Here is an 18,972-nt window from a genome sequence, read left to right on the forward strand (position 1 = left end):
TATGAGATTTTGAGGCTGTGGCTTGGATCTCGGTGTGTGTGTGATATATATATGTACAGTTCTGGCTGCCATATTCTATAAAGGATATAGAGGCACTGGAGAGGGTGCAAAAAAGATTTACAAGGATGATACCAGAAATGCTGAGGTTATACCCATCAGGAAAGGATATGAACAGGCTACATCTCTTTTCTCTTGAAAAGAGAAGGCTGAGGGATGACCTAATAGAGGTTTTTAAAATTATGAACGGTTTTGCTAGAGTTGGCACAGAGAGAATGTTTCCACTTGTGGGGAAGAGCAAAACTAGAGGCCATCAATATAAGATAGTCACCAAGAAATCAAATAGGGAATTTAGAAGAAACTTCTTGACCCTGAAGGTGGTGAGAATGTGGAATTCACTACCATAGGGAGTGGTTGATGTGAATAGTATAGATGCATTTAAGGGGAGGCTAGACAAGCATATGAGGGAGGAAAGAATAGAGGGTTACACTGATAGAGGTAGATAAAGAAGGATGGGAAGAGGCTCAAGTGGAGCTTAAACGCCGGCATGGACTGGTTGGGCTGAATGACCTGTTTCTGTGCTGTATATTCTACGTAATTCTATGTTTTTCACACTTCCTTCTCCCAGGTGGATTCTAGTAACAAGGGTAGGTTTTGTGAGCAAGCTCCTGGAAAGCATTGTAAGAGACGTGATTTACAATCACCTGGATAGTTTGGCAATTAAAAGCAAAACCGAAGTCCTACCTTGCCAATATGATTGAATTTGTTGAGGAAGTGACTAGGCAAAATGCCTACCCCTAATTACTCTGAAGGTGGTTTTGGGTCTTCTCCTTGAACCATTGCCGGTCTTCCCACAATGGAGTTAGGTTGGGAATTTCAGGATATTAGCTCTGCATTGATTGAGAACTAGCGTTATATGCCCAAGGAAGTAAGGTGTGTGATTTGGAAGAGAACTTGAAGGTGATGGTGATCCCATTATCTTCGTGCTTTTGTTCTCAGTGGTAGAGATTGTGTAGCTGGGAAGTGGTGTTAAAGTAAATTTGGAGAGTTTGGAGATAATGTATATTGCACTGATAGTGCACCAGTGGTAGAGAGGGTGGATATGAGTTCAGTGACTGGTGCTTTTCAAGAGGATTGTTTTGACCTGGAAGGTATTGAGTTTCTTGAGTGTTATGGCAGCTGCATCCACCCGCATAAGTGCTGAGTATTCTATCATACTTCTAACTTGAGCATTATGAATGGTGGAGAGGCATTGAGTGGTCAGGGGAGGTGATCTGCTTGTTAGAGGATAGAACCTCTGCCCTGCTCTTGTATCTACGTTGTATATGGCTGGTCGATTCTTCTAGCAGGGGTAGCAGCTTGGGGTAGAAATACTGGCTGACTTGTTTTCGCCTGCCTCTTACCCAGGATTGATGTCCTAAGTGTTGCTATTGCTGGGGTCAGCCAATGTAGCACAAACCTGGAATTGGATCTGTGTTTTCCCAGTGTGAATTTCTTGGTTAATCATTTGATGTTGCTGACCAATTTTTTTTTTAGATTCCTCAAATCTAGCATTTAGGAGGTGTTGTAAATTGCATTGTTTAATTCATATTGTTTACAAGGTATGCGATCTTCTCTTTTAGTCTGACAGTGCACATGAAATCGTGTCGTGAGATGGATTTTGATCATAAAGTTAGACAATTTGCAGCAAAATTAGCTTTGATGCCCAGTCCACCGCCTGGCACGCTCCATTTGGTAAGATGTTGTGCATTTACCATAAATTTATACTTCCAAAAATCAGGCAGACTGAGTTTTCTATGGTTTCAAATGCTTTACTGGAAATTAATATGCAAGTACAGCAGCTCTTGTGTTACTGGAGCAAGAGAAGACGACAATAATCAATCTCTGGGTGGAAATAAATTTTGTAATAACTGAAGTTGCCAATAATAACTGAGTCTAACTTTCCTGCTTTTCTGCATTCTTGCAACAGGGCTTAAATGTGATTAGCTAGCCCGGAGCTGAATGAGTGGGTTTAAAGGGTTAAATTAGGAGGACAGGTTGTATAAACTTGACTTGTATTCCCTTTTTAAAAGGTTGAGTGGTGATCTAGTTGATGTGTTTAAAATAATAAAGGGATTTGCAGAGGTAGATACAGAGAACCTATTTCCTCAGGTAGAAGAAATCCAGAACAATGTGGCACATTTTAAAAATTACAGCTAGGCCATTCGAGAGTGAAATAAGGAAGCACCTTTTCACAGCTAAGGGTACTGGAAACCTGGAAAATGCCCCCTGAAAAGACTGGATGCTGGATCAATTAACATTTCAAGACTCAGATCGGTTTGTTAAGTAAAGGTATCAAGGGATATGGATCAAAGGTGGGTAAATGGAGTTGAGGTGCAGATCAGCCATGATCTAATTGAATGGTGCAACAGGCTCAAGGGGCTGAATGGACTTCTCATGTTCCTATGCTCTTTGTGATGGAAAGGATATGAGGTCAGAAGCTCAGCTCAGGATTGAGTAGGATGCTGAGGTCGTGAACATTCTGGTTGAATGGTCTACTCCTGTTCCTATGTAATCCAAGAATTTAGTATGATAGTGGAAGTGGGTGAACAACAAGACCCATCTTTTTTGATGGTTATTGACCCAATCTACTCAGTGTGAAGATAGTGCATACTTTTCTACTGCCTTTTCAATTCTGCATAGATCTGCTCAGCTATTTTGTTGCCCTTGTATTCCAGACGGGTAGTTGAATACTCTATATGGAGGGTGGCAACATCAACAAAGACAACATTGTCAATTTTTACAATCTCCACCAGGTCATCAATGAAGGTGAACAACTGAGTGAGGGGAAAAAGTGCTTCCTTGAGGGTTGTGTGTGTGTACAAGAGAGGACCTTCACCACACGGACTGCAGCGGTTCAAGAAGTTGTCCCACTACCACCTTCTCAAAGGCAATTCGGGGTGGGCAATAAAATGGCAGCCTTGCCAGCGATGCCCATTTCCTGGAATTATAAAAAAAAAATTGTTATCCTGTTGAGTTGCTGACCAAAGATGCTAAATTAGCCATGCCCTGATGGAGGCTTTATAAATGCCAGATGTTTCTTTTAATGTTATGTCACATATAGAGAGAATTGGTCTATTTCCTGTGATATTAGAGCGAGGTTGAAAATATCCGTCGCCTAATAAGAAGCTGGACAGTCATGTATCAGGCAATGGCAACAACCCCCCATCACCACCACAACCACCACCACCAACATTGGTTTATATATGATTTGTGTATCTTGTAGAGCTATTTCCTGGTGTATTAGAGAGTTGTAGAACTCTGACCTCTGAGTCAGGAGGTCATGGGTTCAAGCCCCACTCTGAGCACATAATCTGGGTTGATACTTCAGTGAAGTTCTTGGGAAGTCCTGCTTTTTCGCATGAGATGTTAAACAGAGATCCTAACTCCCCTTAGGTAGACGTAAAAGATCCTGTGCCACTAATTGAACAAGAGCATTGGAGTTCTGATGTCATGCTCAATATTTAACCCTCAACTAATATTGTTAAAACAGATTATCTGGTCATTTATCTCATTGCTATCCACAAATTGGCTGTCGTGTTTCCCTATATTGCAATAGTGACTACACTTCAAAAGTACTTCTTTGACTGTAAAGCACTTTGGGACATCCTGAAGTCATGAAAGGTGCTATATAAATGCAAGTTCTTTGTTTCCATACCATTAATTCTTGGTGTTTGAGTGACTGTTTTTACAACAATGTACACTGTTGAATCCTTTAATGTTGAAGATTTATTCACCTTGTTTGAAGATAACTCTCTTTTTCTGCTGATTCTCAAAAATGTCTAGTTTCATTTATTGATAAATTGAAATGACTTCAATTTGTAATAAAGCATTTTTCATATTTTCTCAGGTATTTAACATGAACCCTCTGCAGGTTGTGTTGCCTTCAAGAGAGGATCCCAAATACCCTGTAATAGATTTGGACCTTCACACCCCTTTTCTCTGCTTCAAACCGAAATGTATCCTTCAGGTAACTAGTGCTCCATAATTTGGAGTTGTATTTTCCAATCTGTATAAGCTTCAGACGTTCATTTATGCACTTTGTGTTCTCTGCATTAACATTTTAAGGTGATCATTCTATTATTTGTTTTGTTAATGTTGTTTGTCTCTCTTATTTCAATCCCATATCCTCATTCTGATTATCAACAGAATACTCTAGCTCAGTTCACCCTGTAGACACTGTTAGGATCATTGTTTTGGTAGGCTTCTTAGAAGGTATGCTTGAGTGTTACAAGAAGGGTTGCCTTCCAAACTAATTTTCTCTCTGGGCTGATCGGTGCTGGGTTTTGAAGAGGCAGAAGTTGAGGGCAAAGGAAATGCCAGTGGGTTGTCAAGCCAGAGAGAGGGGCTGGGAAACTGATGGTTGTAGGATGCAAGTTGTGTGTAATTGGGTGGTTTTGACTAATCGAAGATAAGCGTGGATGGAAAGTATGCTGTCGGAGAAGAGCAAATGTGAAGCCTGCAGTGGAGCTTGGGAGGGCAAGAGGAGTGACTATCTGGCCTGTAGGGGAGCAAGTGGAATGGTTTTTGATTCAATAATGGGGAATGGAGGAACAGGGTGAGTGCTAGTTGAGGAGGTTAAGAAGCAGAGTTGGTGAGGGTAGGGCTGACGAGAGCCGAGATTTGGAGTTAGGTTCCTTGGATAAGAGAATGAATATAATGGGTATCTGTAATTTAGGTTTCTACTTTCAGATATACCTGGTTGTGCAGAGCTGTCTTTCCTCATTCACCCACTCTGAAGCTTGAAAACTTGGAAGATTCAGCTTTTTAAAGTTCCTAGCCTGGAGATTACGAAGGTTGATTGCAGATTTTTTGGAGGGAATTGGATATATACTTGAAGGAGCAAAAATTGCAAGGATATGGGGAAAGAGCGGGGAACTGGGACTAACTGGAATGCTCTTCGAAAAAGCCGACGCAGACTCGATGGGCCGAATGGCTTCCTTCTGTGCTTTATGATTGGTCAAAATTCACCAAACATGGAGTGGCCTTTTCTAGTCCTCCAGGTCTGGGAGAAAAAGTGTGCAAAGAAGAAAGGAACCGAAGGGTCTTCGTCGGCTGGATCAGTGGGACTTTGTGGGCCACATATGGCCCAAAGGCAGCAACCTGGGCACCCCACCCTGAATTATTGTTGCTGAGTCCCGTACTGCAGCCTCTTTGGTCAGACACAAACCAAAGTCACAAGTGCCATGTTCAGGGAATTCAATGTGTACAATGCCTCATTATTAAATAAAAACACCATATGCAACCAAAATCTCAGTTTTTAACTGTAAACTCTAAACCTCATCCAACAAAAGTTGTAAAAGAAGAATATTGCAGGTATTTGCTGTTACTAAATTGATTTGATTTAATAAGCTGATGACCATGGTTCACTTATGGCTGTCACTCATAAGTTATACAGCCTTATGTCATATTTTAGGAAAATATATTCATCTAATCTCATTATGTATCCTCTCTTTGTCCCACTCATCCATAATTCAGGAGATTTTATGGTGCAATCTGGATACCTTAAAACTGTTCCCCATTCCTTCATTCACTGAGTGGCTGTGGGACACTATAGCTTTGTACATTGATTTAATGCGAACATTTTCCTTGTTTGATTCCTCATTTTATAAAATGATTGCCATACCTAGTAGCGACTGAGTATATACTTCTCACACTACTAGCTTTGACATCTTTATTAGAGCACTATGAAATGAAAATCAATGATGTAATTAGTGACTATAAGCCCGGAATTTGCGGTGGGTAACAACAGCGAACGAACGGCGTTCCCTGTAATTACCCCTTTGAAACTGACTGCAAGGAAGGACAGGAAGGTGGAGGGGTGGCTCTGTTCATTAATGATGGTATTAGCACAATAGAGAGGGATGACCCAAGTTCAGGAAACCAGGATGTAGAAGTGGTTTGGGTAGAGATGAGAAATAATAAAGGCAAGAAGTCACTTGTGGGAGTGGTGTATAGGCCCCCTAATAGTAACCACATGGTAGGATGGAGTATAAAGGAAGGAATAATGGGAGCTTGTCAGAAGGGTACGGCAATAATCATGGGGGATTTAATCTGCATATAGACTGGAAAAATCAGATGGACAAAGGTAACATAGATGAGGAGTTCATGGAATGCCAACCAGAGAGCAGACTATACTAGACCTGGTATTGTGCAACGAGATAGGATTAATTAATGACCTCATAGTGAAGGCGCCCCTAGGTGGCAGCGATCATAATATGATTGAATTTTACATTCAGTTTGAGAGAAAGTGGGTCCAAAACTAGTATTTTAAACTTAAATAAGGGCAATTACAGTGTGAGGGCATGAAAGCAGAGCTAGCTAAAGTGAACTGGCAAATTAGGTTAAGGGATCGGTCAATAGAGTTGCAGTTGCAGACATTTAAGGGGATATTTCAAAATACACAATATATACAAGAAAGAAAAATTCCAAGGGGAGGACCCACCATCCGTGGTTAACTAAAAAGGTTAAAGATAGTGGCCCAGAAATTCGGGTCGGGGGCTTCCCGCGGGTGCAAGCCCCCGATCTGCACTTACCTAGCGCGCCGGCCATTGAGCTCTGGGCTCCCATGGGATTCCGATCCGGGGCGTGCTCCAGCTGCCGGCGTGCAGTGCTTGCGTATCCCAGGGGCGCAGTTAGTTCGATGCGTCCCCTGGGATCACGTGGGCCATGGGCAGCCAATCGGAGCAGGGAAAAGCCCATTCATAAGTCTGACAGGAAGAGCTGTCAAGACTTATAAATACTACGGCCCAAAAATAGCACTAAACATTCAAATACATTTTTAAAAAACATCACATTTTAAAAATAAACTATAAATTACATGAAATAACTATTTTAAACAATTTAAATTTTTGAAAAAAATAATTTTATATTCTGACGGGGCTAAAAATAAACTTACCTTGCTTTAAAGTATTTAAAAATAATAAACCTGTGGGAATTTTTTTTAAATTTTCGTTAATTCACCACTTACCTTGTAAAAAGCAGGCCTTACGCCTGCTTTTTACACTTCTAAATCCTGCAGGCTTACGATCCCGGAGAAACCTGTTTTAAAAAAATTTAAAAAACCCAAAAACCGTAAGTTTGATGCGCACGCGCATCCTCCCCCGCGCACACGTTCGACCTCTGAACCTCTTCGTTCAGGGGAACGGAAGTGCCGGTTTCCCGCGCATGCGCAGTGCATGCAGGAAACCGGCACTTCCATTGGGCTTACAGGTGAGTACCCCGTGTATACTCACCCGTGGATGTTGAATCCGTGAATGTTAATGTATGGTATTCTTCAATAAATCGACAGAGACTGCAGAGGAACAATTAACAGGTGTTTACTGGATGCAGGTTACTCAAAAACTAAAGTACCGATCCCTACTCGGGGTTTGTATACTGGTGTGGTCATTACCGGTACTACAGTATACAGGAGCTGTAAAAAGTAGTTCTCCCCTTAAAGGCACATACACTATAATTCCTCCCCTTTTAGATTAACAGTACCATAACATTCATTTAACAATTAACACGTAACATTAACGGCAAATAGTCCATTTATAAATTCAGTCTTGGGGCGGCTTCCTGATCCTTTCTGGATAGCGCCTTTTCTGAGTGTCTTGCTCTTGGTGCGGAGGCAATTCTGGCCCCCTGTCGTCGGTTGGTTCATCAGCTTCCGATGCTACTGTTTCTGGGGTAGATGCTACCGGTATGTCGGGTTCATCACCAGGTACGCGAGACCTGGGGTGGACTCTTTCCTGTGACTCTAGGATCTGGTCGACATGGCGTCTCACGATGTGCTCCCCAACATCCACGGTGTACATTAGTGGCCCCTGCCGTGTGCATATCGTTCCTGGTTGCCATTTCTCTGTTCGGTAGTCGCGAGCCAAGACTGGTTGCCCTACATTGAAGCTCCTTGTCGGCTTCTCATTGATGTGCTGGAATTGCTTGTTCTCAACATCTCTTCGTACATTTGTTTGAGCAAATCCAGACGAGATCTCAACCTTCGGTTAAAGAACATCATGGCCGGGGTCTGCTTGGTGATTGTATGTGTCGCATTTCTGTAGGCTAACAGGAAATTGTCCACCTTTATGCTGCAGTGGAATGTTGTCATCGCACATGGCCCTTACTGCTTTTTTAAAGGTTTGTACAAACCTCTCAGCCAATGCATTGGTGGCTGGATGATACGGAGCGGAGGTGTAATGCCTTACCCCATTCCTTTTCATAAATCTTCGAAACTCTTCGGACACAAACTGTGGTCCATTATCAGAGCAAATCAGCTCTGGCAAGCCGTTCCTGGCAAAGATGGTCCGTAGGACTGCAATAGTTTTCTCCGTGGTGGTGGAGGACATTTTGATCACCTCCGGCCATTTCGAGACCAGCAAAATCAATGTGCACCCATTGCCATGGAGATGAGGGCCACTCCCATGGGTGTAGAGGGGCATGTGGTGGTGCATTTTGGACCTTCTGGCATCCTGAGCAGCTCTTTGTCAGGTCCTCAATTTGCTGATCGATCCCCGGCCACCACACATAAGCCCTAACAAGGCTTTTCATTTTCACCCCTCCCAGATGGCCTTCGTGAAGCTCATTGAGCACTCTCTCCCTTAACTTGGGTGGAATTACCACTCGGGATCCACACATCAAGGTCCCCTGGCATACTGACAGCTGTTCTCTTCTGGATGAGAATGCTGGCAACAGTGAGTCGCCATGTGCTGGCCATCCCTTCACTGTCAAATCATATACCCGAGACAGTGTCGGGTCATTTTGGGTCTCCTCTATACCAGCGTTAGTTACTGGCAAGCGTTCAATTATAGTCGAATGAAATATTTCAACAGGATCCACTGCTGGTGCTTCCTCTGCAGTAGGTAGTGGCAGGCGTGATAGCCCATCAGCGTATCCATGCTGTTTCGTACCCTTATACTCGATATCATATTGGTGTGCCCCTAGAAAAAGGGACCATCTTTGTAGCCGTTGCGCAGTCATCACCGGAACGCCCTTCTTTGGGTTAAAGATGGAGACAAGTGGTTGGTGGTCAGTCAGCAAGGTGAACTTCTGCCCGTGCAGATAGTGGTTGAACTTTTTCACTCCCCACACTAGGCTGAGGGCCTCCCTGTCAATCTGGGCGTAGTTACGCTCGGCTGAGGTTAGTGACCGAGACGCAAAGGCTACTGGCCTCTCCGAGCCGTCCGGGAATTTGTGCGACAGCACTGCTCCAATGCCATAGGGTGATGCATCACACGCCAGCCGAATTGGTAGTGCCGGGTTGAAATGAGCCAACACCTCTTTTGATGTGATCAATTCTTTGCACTTCTGGAAAGCTCGTTTACATTTGTCATTCCACTTCCATGGTACCCCCGTTTGCAGTAGGGTGTTCAGTGGGTGTAGAACTGTAGACAGATTCGGCAAGAACTTATGGTAGTAGTTCACCAACCCGAGGAACGACCTTAGTTGTGACACATTTTCTGGTGCTGGAGCCTTGACTTCTGCCTCAATCTTTTCAGGGGACTTATGTAACCCCTCTTTAGCAATAACGTGGCCACAATACGAGATCTGCTTCTGGAAAAACTCGCATTTGTGGCGATTAGCTCGGAGCCCATAATCCTTCAATCTAGTGAGCACCTGCTCCAGGTTGGCGAGGTGATCACTGTCATTTTCGCCCGTGACCAGGATGTCATCCAAATAACACTGGGTCCCTGGAATCCCTTGCAGGACTTGATCCGTTGCCCTTTGCCAAATAGCCGGAGCTGATGCTACCCCGAACACCAGCCGATTGTATTGGTAGAGACCTTTATGAGTGTTGATCGTGAGGTACTGTTTCGAGGCTGCTTCCACCTCCATTTGCAGGTACGCCTGGGCCAGATCAATCTTAGTGAAGCGTTTCCCTCCAGATAGCGAGGCGAAAATATCTTCAATCCGCGGAAGCGGCTATTGTACAGTGTGAAGGACTGGGTTCACTGTCACCTTAAAGTCCCCACAGATGCGAACCTTCTTTGGTTCCCCAGGCATATTACTCAACGACCTCTTCATTACAGGAATGATGGGTGTAGCCCACTCGCTCCAGTCCACTTTGGATAGCACTCCTGAACGTTCCAAACCTTCCAACTCTGCTTCGACGGCTGGGCGGATCGCATAAGGTACTGGTCTGGCCGTAAAAAAAACTTTGGGCTTGCATTTTCCTCTATTTTGATCGTCGCTGTTATGCCTTTTAGTGTTCCAAGTCCCTCCTGGAACACTTCTTGTGCGTCAGTTAGCATTTTTGACTGTCGTCCCGGTGTGATGTCGTCATCCTTTTTGGCATCTACAGTCAGTGCTTGTATGGAATGCCAACCTAGCTGTATCTTCCGGATCCATTCACGCCCTAGTAGTGGTGGTCCTCCATTTGGCAATACATATATATCCATTTTTGGTGTTTCCTTGCCGTTGTATATCACGTTCACCCTTATTTTTCCTTTGGGGTAGACTTTTTGCCCCGTGTACGTCTTCAAGAAAATCTCTATCTCTCAAGGGTATATGTGAGAATAGCCGCTTGTAGTCCCTTTGGTTTATGACTGTTAGGGCTGATCCTGTGTCCAATTCCATTTTCACTTGGACTCCGTCTATCTTGAGCGTGACCCAGATAGTTTGGTGATCCTCCATTTTGATTACATGATGTAGTTTCAGACAACCCAGCTCCTTGCTTCCGGACGGAGTCTGTATCACTTTTCTGTTCGTCTGAACGACTCTCCGTCACCTTATGTACCTTTTTGTACTTCTCCTCTGGAGATTTCTTGCTGCTGGTTTTCTTTCCCGACCTGCAGACACTTGCTCTGTGTCCTACTTTTCCACACTGTCTGCACACTTGGTCCTTGAACCAACAGTCCTTGTGCTTGTGTGTTGTTTTGCCGCAGCGATAACACTTCACTGTTCCATATGACATTTCATTTGTGCCATATTCTTGCGGTCTCCGTTGTATCTCTGCAGCGCCCCGTGCGGCTGCTTCGTGTGATACTGCCATGCTGAAAGCCTTGTCCAGCGTAAGATCCTTTTCTGATAGAAGCCGTTTCTGGGTTCCTTCACTTTGAAGCCCACACACAAACTTGTCCCTTAAAGTATCTGCTAGTCCCGTTCCAAACTGGCAGTGTTTCGATAGTTTGCGCAGTTACGTTAAATACTCAGCATTACTTTTGTCTTTATGCTGGTTCCTTTTGTGAAACTTAAATCTTTCGGCTATCAGCAGCGGTGTGGGGTTTAAGTGGTCCTGTAGGATTGCCACTATGCTTTCAAAATCCTTTTCCACTGGCTTCTCTGGGGTTACTAGGTTTTGCAGTAAGCCGTATGTTTTTGCACCCATGGAATTCAACAATACCAGTGCTTTCCTGGCATCTGGCACTTCATTCGCCTTGCAGTACACTTCTACACGTTCTATATATGTTGCCCGATCTTCGACTTCATTGTCGAACGCTGTGACACTGCCACTCTTCTGCATCCTTGGGTGTGGTTAGACTGGTTAAAAATGGCGTCTCCCGCGCGCTCCCTTCTTCTCCGCCGGCTCAAAATGGCGTCTCCCGCGCTTCTTTCCTCCCCTGCGGACGCTGCTCAGCCCTTGAAACCCCGGCCGCACTCTGCGCGTTTTACCTTCTCTCGTTGACGCCGCTCGGTCTTCAACCCCGGCTACGCCGTGTGCGCTTCACCCTCTCTTTTACCCCGTCGACGCTGCTCGGCCTTTTTGTGTGCCGTCGATCGGCTCCAGCCGCTGTCGTCCGGGAAGGGTCTGCGCTGTACCTGCTGCCAGCCCGCTGTACTGGATCGTCTCGACTGGGGAACCAAGCCCAGTTCTCCACAGCCTCCTCTGTGATGTTCAAGTTCTCTCCGGATGGTCGACGCCCGCACTGGTGGAATCGGCCTTCTTTTACAGAATTGCAGGTAGGTTCGAATCAACTCGTTGCCACTGTTGAATCCGTGAATGTTAATGTATGGTATTCTTCAATAAATCGACAGAGACTGCAGAGGAACAATTAACAGGTGTTTACTGGATGCAGGTTACTCAAAAACTGAAGTACAGATCCCTACTCAGGGTTTGTATACCGGTGTGGTCACTACCGGTACTACAGTATACAGGAGCTGTAAAAAGTAGTTCTCCCCTTAAAGGTACATACACTACAGTGGAGACCTGAATTTCTGGGCCATTATTAAACTTAAAGGAAAAGTATATAATTGCACAAAGATGGGTGGTAGGTCAGAAGATTGGACAGAATATAAAAACGCAGCAAAGAATGACTAAAAGATAAATAAGGAGAGAAAAATTAGAGTACGAGAGAAAGCTAGCTAGAAATATAAAAACAGATAGTAAGAGTTTCTATAGATATTTTAAAAAGAAAAGAGTTAACAAAGTGAGCGTTGGTCCTATAAAAAGTGAGTCTGGAGAATTAATAATGGAAAATAAGGAGATGGCAGTTGAATTGAACGGATATTTTACATCGGTCTTCACTATAGAGGATACAAGTAACATCCCAGAAATAGCTGTAAATCAGGAAATGGAAGGGAGGGAGGAAGTCAAGAAAATTATAATCACCAGGGAAGTGGTACTGAGCAAATTGTTGGAGCTGCGGGCTGACAAGTCCCTGGGTCCTGATGGAATTCATCCTAGGGTCTTAAAAGAAGTGGCTAGTGAGATAGTTGATGCGTTGGTTTTAATTTTCCAAAATTCCCTAGATTTGGGGAAGGTTCCATTAGATTGGAAAATAGCGAATGTAACCCCTTTATTCAAAAAGGGAGGGAGACAGAAAGCAGGAAACTACAGGCCAGTTAGCTTAACATCTGTCATAGGGAAGATGTTAGAAGCTATTATTAAAGGCATTATAGCAGGGCACTTAGAAAAGTTCAAAGTAATCAGGCAGAGTAACATGGTTTTGTGCAAGGGAAATCATGTTTAACCAATTTATTGGAGTTCTTTGAGGAAGTAACATGTGCTGTGGATAAAGGGGAACCGATGGATGTACTGTACTTAGATTTCCAGAAGGCATTTGATAAGGTGCCACATCAAAGGATATTGCGGAAAATAAAAGCTCATGGTGTAGCGGGTAACATATTGGCATGGATAGAAGTTTGGCTAGCTAACAGGAAACAGAGACTAGGCATAAATGGGCCATTTTCTGATTGGCAAGATGTAACAAGTGGTGTGCCACAGGGATCAGTGGTGGGGCCTCAACTTTTTACAATTTATATAAATGACTTGGATGAAGGGACCGAAGGTATGGTTGCTAAATTTGCTGATGAGACAAAGATAGGTAGGAAAGTAAATTGTGAAGAGGACATAAGGGGGTCGATTTTCAGTGTGCCGTGGAGTCGGGATTGGAGGCGTGCGGGGGGTTAAATTCCCGAATTCGGGGGTCCCGACACCATCCCGCCCAAAACCCGCCTCCATGTAAGTTTCAAAGGAGGCGGGTACCCGCCCCGCACTGGGACCCGCCGACCCGAGGCGGGCAGGGATTAGTGCCAATTAACTGCCTGTTAACAGGTAGTTAACAGGCAGTTTTCAGCCTAATCCCTATTTTGAAGGTTGTCGTGTGGGATTCCCGACAGCTCCAAACCACGCCAAGTTAGAGGAGTCGGGCTGTCGGGTTGAAGGACTTGGAGGGGTCGAGATGTCTGTGTTCAGGTGAGTGATGGGTGCATGAGTGCAAAGGTAAGTGTGTTTGGTGTGTCTAAAGTGTGTAAAGAAGTTTAAATTACCTGTACTTACCTTTACAGCCTTCCTTCCTCTAGGTTTCAGGAGTCCATCATTCAGCCGGCACAGAAAGCAGAATGGCTGTGATCTGCCAAAAGTGACAGCCTGCAGCTTTCAGTGCCGGCGAGATTTCTAACTGAGTCTGCGTAGAAGGACTCAGGTTAGAAGTAAGACTCAGTGTTTGACAGCTTCAAACAGCTGTGAAACACTGATATTTCATCTGTCAACACGTCTTGACAGATGAAATTTCAGTCTGTGACGTCACCTGTTGCCGGGTGGCCCTTAATTGGCCTGCTGAGCCTGCTGGGCGGGCTCAACAAGGTCAATCAAGTGAAAATCGCGTGGATTGGCCGCATCTCGATGGAGGCGGGACTACAACCCCGAAAGTTGTAGTCCCGCCTCCTTCCCAACTTCTGAATGAAAATCACCCCCAAGGAGTCTACAAAGGGATATAGATAGGTTACGTGAGTGGGCAAAGATCTGGCAAATGGAGTATAATGTGGGGAAAATGTGAAGTTGTCCATTTTGGCAGGAAGAGTAAAAAAGAAGCATATTATCTAAATGGTGAGAGATTGCAGAGCTCTGAGATGCAGAGGGATCTGGGTGTCCTAGTGCATGAATCGCAAAAGGTTACTATGCAGGTACAGCAAGTAGTTAGGAAAGCTAATAGAATGTTATCGTTTATTGCGAAGGGAATTGAATACAAAAGTAGGGAGGTTATGCTTCAGTTATACAGAGCATTGGTGAGACCACATCTGGAGTACTGTGTACAGTATTGCCTCCTTATTTAAGGAAGAATGTAAATGCGTTGGAAGCAGTTCAGAGAAGGTTTACTGGACTAATAGCTGGAATGGGCGGGTTGTCTTATGAGGAAAGGTTGGACAGGCTCGGCTTGTATCCGCTGGAGTTTAGAAAAGTAAGAGGTGACTTGATTGAAACATATAAAATCCTGAGGGGTCTGGACAGGGTGGATGTGGAGAGGATGTTTCCTCTTGTGGGAGAATCTAGAACTAGGGGTCACTGTTTAAAAATAAGGGGTCGCCCATTTAAGACAGAGATCAGGAGACATTTTTTCTCAGAAGGTCGTGAGTCTTTGGAACTCTCTTCCTCAGAGGGCGGTGGAAGCAGAGTCTTTGAATATTTTTAAGGCAGAGGTAGATAGATTCTTGGGAAGCAAGGGGGTGAAAAGTAATCACGGGTAGGCGGGAATGTGGAGTAATCAGATCAGCCATGATCTTATTGAATGGCGGAGCAGGCTCGAAGGGCCGAGTGGCCTACTCCTGCTCCTAATTCGTATGTAACTTCAGGATTTAGCATATGTGCATTCGGATGTGGAAATCCTGAAGTGACGGTCAGTTATTCACTGCGCTGACACTGGTTGCGCTGTGGCTGCCACAACTCTTCTTCCCCCCCCCCCCCCCCCCCCCCCCCACCCGCATAGCCGTAATCGATGTAATCAGGGAAATCAATGAAACTGATGAAAACTTGGGCTTTTCTGCAGCAAAATAGCTGTTAAATACCTCATTGAAAGACTTTGCTGAATTAGGTGTAACTGGAGTTTTAACAGAGCATTGACTGCTAAACAAATGTTATGGCCCTGAAAAACTGATGTTAATTTTCTGGAGTGTCAACTTTCTCCATGTTGATGATAAATTACAATTTTTAAGAAATTAAAAAAAAAAAAAAAAATTTTTTTAAAGTTTAATATTTATTTCAGGTTTACCATTTCCCCATGTGAAAGCCTCAATCTTTGTTTTGCTCTCTAACATTTTTAAAAAGTCAGAATAAAAGGAGCTTCTTCACTTCCTGGTTCCTTGTCTGGTTGGCTGCTTAGGCAGCTTGTTGATGTCACAGCAGCCCACGCTATGGAATTCCCGCTATAGAATCATAGAAATTTACGGCACATAAGGAGGCCATTCGGCCCAGTGTGTCTGTGCCAGCTGAAAAAGAGCTATCCAGCCTAATCCCATTTTCCAGCTCTTGGTCCATACCCCTGCAGATTATGGCATTTCAGGCGCATACCTAAGTACTTTTTAAATGCAATGAGGGTTTCTGCCTCTACCACCCTTTCAGGCAGTGAGTTCCAGACCCCCACCATCCTCTGGGTGAAAAAATCCTCCTCAACTCCCCTCTAATTCTTCTACCAATTACTTTAAATCTATGTCCCCTGGTTATTGACCCCTCTGTTAAGGGAAATAGGTCCTTCCTCTTCACCCCTCATAATTTTATACACCTCAATTAAGTCTCCCCTCAGCCTCTGTTGCAAAGAAAACAACCCCAGCCGATCCAACCTTTCCTCATAGCTAAAATTATTCAGTCCTGGCAACATCCTCATGAATCTCCTCTGTACCCTCTCTAGTGCAATTGCATCTTTCCTGTAATGTGACCAGAGCTGTACGCAGTACTCTAGCTGTGGCCTAACTAGTGTTTTATACAGTTCAAGCATAACCTCCCTGCTCTTATATTCTATGCCTGGGGTAATAAAGGAAAGTACCCTGTATACCTTCTTAACCACCTGTCCTGCTGCCTTCAGGAATCTGTGGACATGCACACCAACAACAACTTGTATTTATATAATGCCTTTAACGTAGTAAAATGTCCCAAGGTGCTGCACAGGAGTATTTTAAGCCAAAGTTTGATACTGATCCACATAAGGATAAATTGGGGCAGGTGACCAAAACCTTGGTCAAAGAAGTAGGTTTTAAGGAGTGTCTTAAAGGAGGAAAGAGAGGTAGCGAGGCGGACAGGTTTAAGCAGGGAATTCCAGAGCTTAGGGCCCAGGCAACAGAAGGCATGGCCACCAAAGGTTGAGCAATTATAGTCAGGGATCCTCAAGAGGGCAGAATTAGAGGAGCGCAGATATCTCTGGGTGGGGGGTGCGGATTGTGGGGCTGAAGGAGATTACAGAGATAGGAAGGGGCGAGACCATGGAGTGATTTGAAAGCAAGGATGAGAATTTTGAAATCGAGGTTTTGCTTAACCGGGAACCAATGTAGGTCAGCGAGCACAGGGGTGATGGGCGAACGAGACTTGGTGCGAATTAGGACACGGGCAGCTGAGTTTTGGATGACCTCAAGTTTACGTAGGGTGGAATGTGGGAGGCCAGCCAGGAATGCATTGGAATAGTCAAGTCTAGAGGTAACAAAGGCATGGATGAGTGTTTGAGCAGTGGATGAGTTGAGGCAGGGCGGAGACAGGCGATGTTACAGAGGTGGAAGTAGGCGGTAGTCTTTGTTATGCTGCGGATATGTTTTCGGAAGCTCATTTCAGGGTCAAATATGCCACCAAGGTTGCAAACAGTGTGGTTCAGCCTCAGACAGATGTTAGAGAGAGAGATGGAGTCAGTGGCTCGGGAACGGAGTTTGTGTCGGGGACTGAAAACAATGGCTTTGGTTTTCCCGATATTTAATTGGAGAAAATTTTTGCTCATCCAGAACTGGATGTCGGACAAGCAGTCTGGGATCGAGAGAAGAAGCAGTGAGGTAGAGCTGGGTGTCGTCAGCGTACATGTGGAAACTGACGCTGTGTTTTCGGATGATGTTGCCAAGGGGCAACATGTAGATGAGAAATAGGAGGGGGCCAAAGATGGATCCTTGGGGGACACCGGAGGTAACGATGCGGGAGTGGGAAGAGAAGCCGTTGCAGGTGATTCTCTGGTTATGATTAGATAGATAAGAATGGAACCAGGCGAGTGCAGTCCCACCCAGCTGAATGACGTTGGAGAAGGATGGAGTGGTCAGCTGTGTCAAAGGCTGCAGACAAGTCAAGAAGGACGAGGAGGGATAGTTTACCTTTGTCACAGTCACAAAGGATGTCATTTGTGACTTTGATGAGAGCCGTTTCGGTACTGTGGCAGGGTTGGAAACCTGATTGGAGGGATTCAAACATGGAATTGCGGGAAAGATGGACATGGATTTGGGAGGCAACAACACGTTTAAGGACTTCAGAGAGGAAAGGGAGGTTGGCGATGGGGTGGTAGTTTGCAAGGACCGAGGGATCAAGATTTGTGTTTTTTTTTGAGAGGGGTGATGAAGGCAGATTTGAGGGAGAGGGGGATAATACCTGAGGAGAGAGAACAGTTAACAATATCAGCTAACATGGGAGTCAGAAAAGGAAGTTGGGTGGTCAGCAGTTTGGTGGGAATAGGGTCGAGGGAGCAGGAAGTGGGTTTCATGGACAAGATGAGCTCAGAGAGGTCATGAGGGGAGATCAGAGAGAAACTGGAGAAAGATGTGAGTTCAGGGCAAGGGCAGGGGGGAACCTTAGAGGAAGTTTGGCCCAGTGGGCCTGGGGAAGGAAGGGAAGAGGCAGCTGAACAGATGGTCTCAATCTTAGAGACAAAGAAGTCCATGCGCTCCTCATATTTGTTATCGGAGGTAAGGGTGGAGGAGACTGGGGAGACAGGTTTAAGAAGACGGTTAGCAGTAGAGAATAGGAGCCGGGGTTTATCTTTGCATTCCAGAATGATTCTGGAATAATGAGCAATTTTGGCAGACGAGAGCAGGACCCAATAATGCTTTATGTGGTCCAGCCAGATCTGGGGGTGAATGGCTAAACCAGTTTTCCGCAATATCCGTTCGAGTCTGCGTCCCTTGGACTTAAGGGAGTGAAGATGAGAACCGTACCAGGGGGAATGGCCAGGGTGAGAGAGGGTAATTGTTTTAGTAGGGACTAGGGCATCAAAGATAGTGGTGAGGGGGTGGTTGAGCAGATTGGTAGATGCAGAAATGTCATGGAAAATGGAGGGCCAGAGGCTGGACAGTTGGGATTTCATAAGTGCAGTTGTGTGAGAGAGTTTTTTCCAGGGGTGGACACAGAAGGAAGTAGGGTTGTGGTGGGCGGGGGGGGGGTCCCTCTGTTCTTCTACAATTCTCAGTTTCCCACCATTTATTGTGTACTCCCTTGCCTTGTTAGCCCTCCCCAAATGCATTACCTCGTACTTCTCCGTATTGAATTCCAATTGCCACTTTTCTGCCCAACTCGCCAGTCAATTGATATTTTCCTGCAGTCTACAGCTTTCTTCCTCACTTTCAACCACATGGCCAATTCTTGTATTGTGTATCTGCAAACTTCTTAATTATGCCCCCTACATTGAAATCTAAATCACTGCTTTATATCACAAAAAGCAAGGGACCTCGTACTGAGCCCTGCAGAACCCCACTGGAAACAGCCTTCTAGTCATAAAATCTCCAACAGTAATTAAAACCTTATGGAATGAGACGCCACTCTTGCAATAGTTAATTTTCAGTGCCAGG

The 18,972-nt window shown here is 44.8% G+C and overlaps 1 protein-coding gene across 2 annotated transcripts in view; it reads left to right on the plus strand.

The window, feature by feature from the left end:
• Positions 1-18,972, plus strand: part of dennd3a (DENN/MADD domain containing 3a) — a 170,199-nt gene that overhangs the window by 49,568 nt on the left and 101,659 nt on the right. For both annotated transcript variants that reach the window (XM_085992426.1, XM_085992427.1), the window contains exons 6-7: positions 1,620-1,731; positions 3,887-4,006. In XM_085992426.1, coding sequence (XP_085848552.1) covers positions 1,620-1,731; positions 3,887-4,006 — 232 coding nt within the window. The remainder of the gene's footprint in view (positions 1-1,619; positions 1,732-3,886; positions 4,007-18,972) is intronic.

This window comes from Somniosus microcephalus, chromosome 7 (genome assembly GCF_052327205.1).
Source record: "Somniosus microcephalus isolate GS21.2 chromosome 7, FLI_Smic_1.0, whole genome shotgun sequence".
Taxonomy (NCBI): domain Eukaryota; kingdom Metazoa; phylum Chordata; class Chondrichthyes; order Squaliformes; family Somniosidae; genus Somniosus; species Somniosus microcephalus.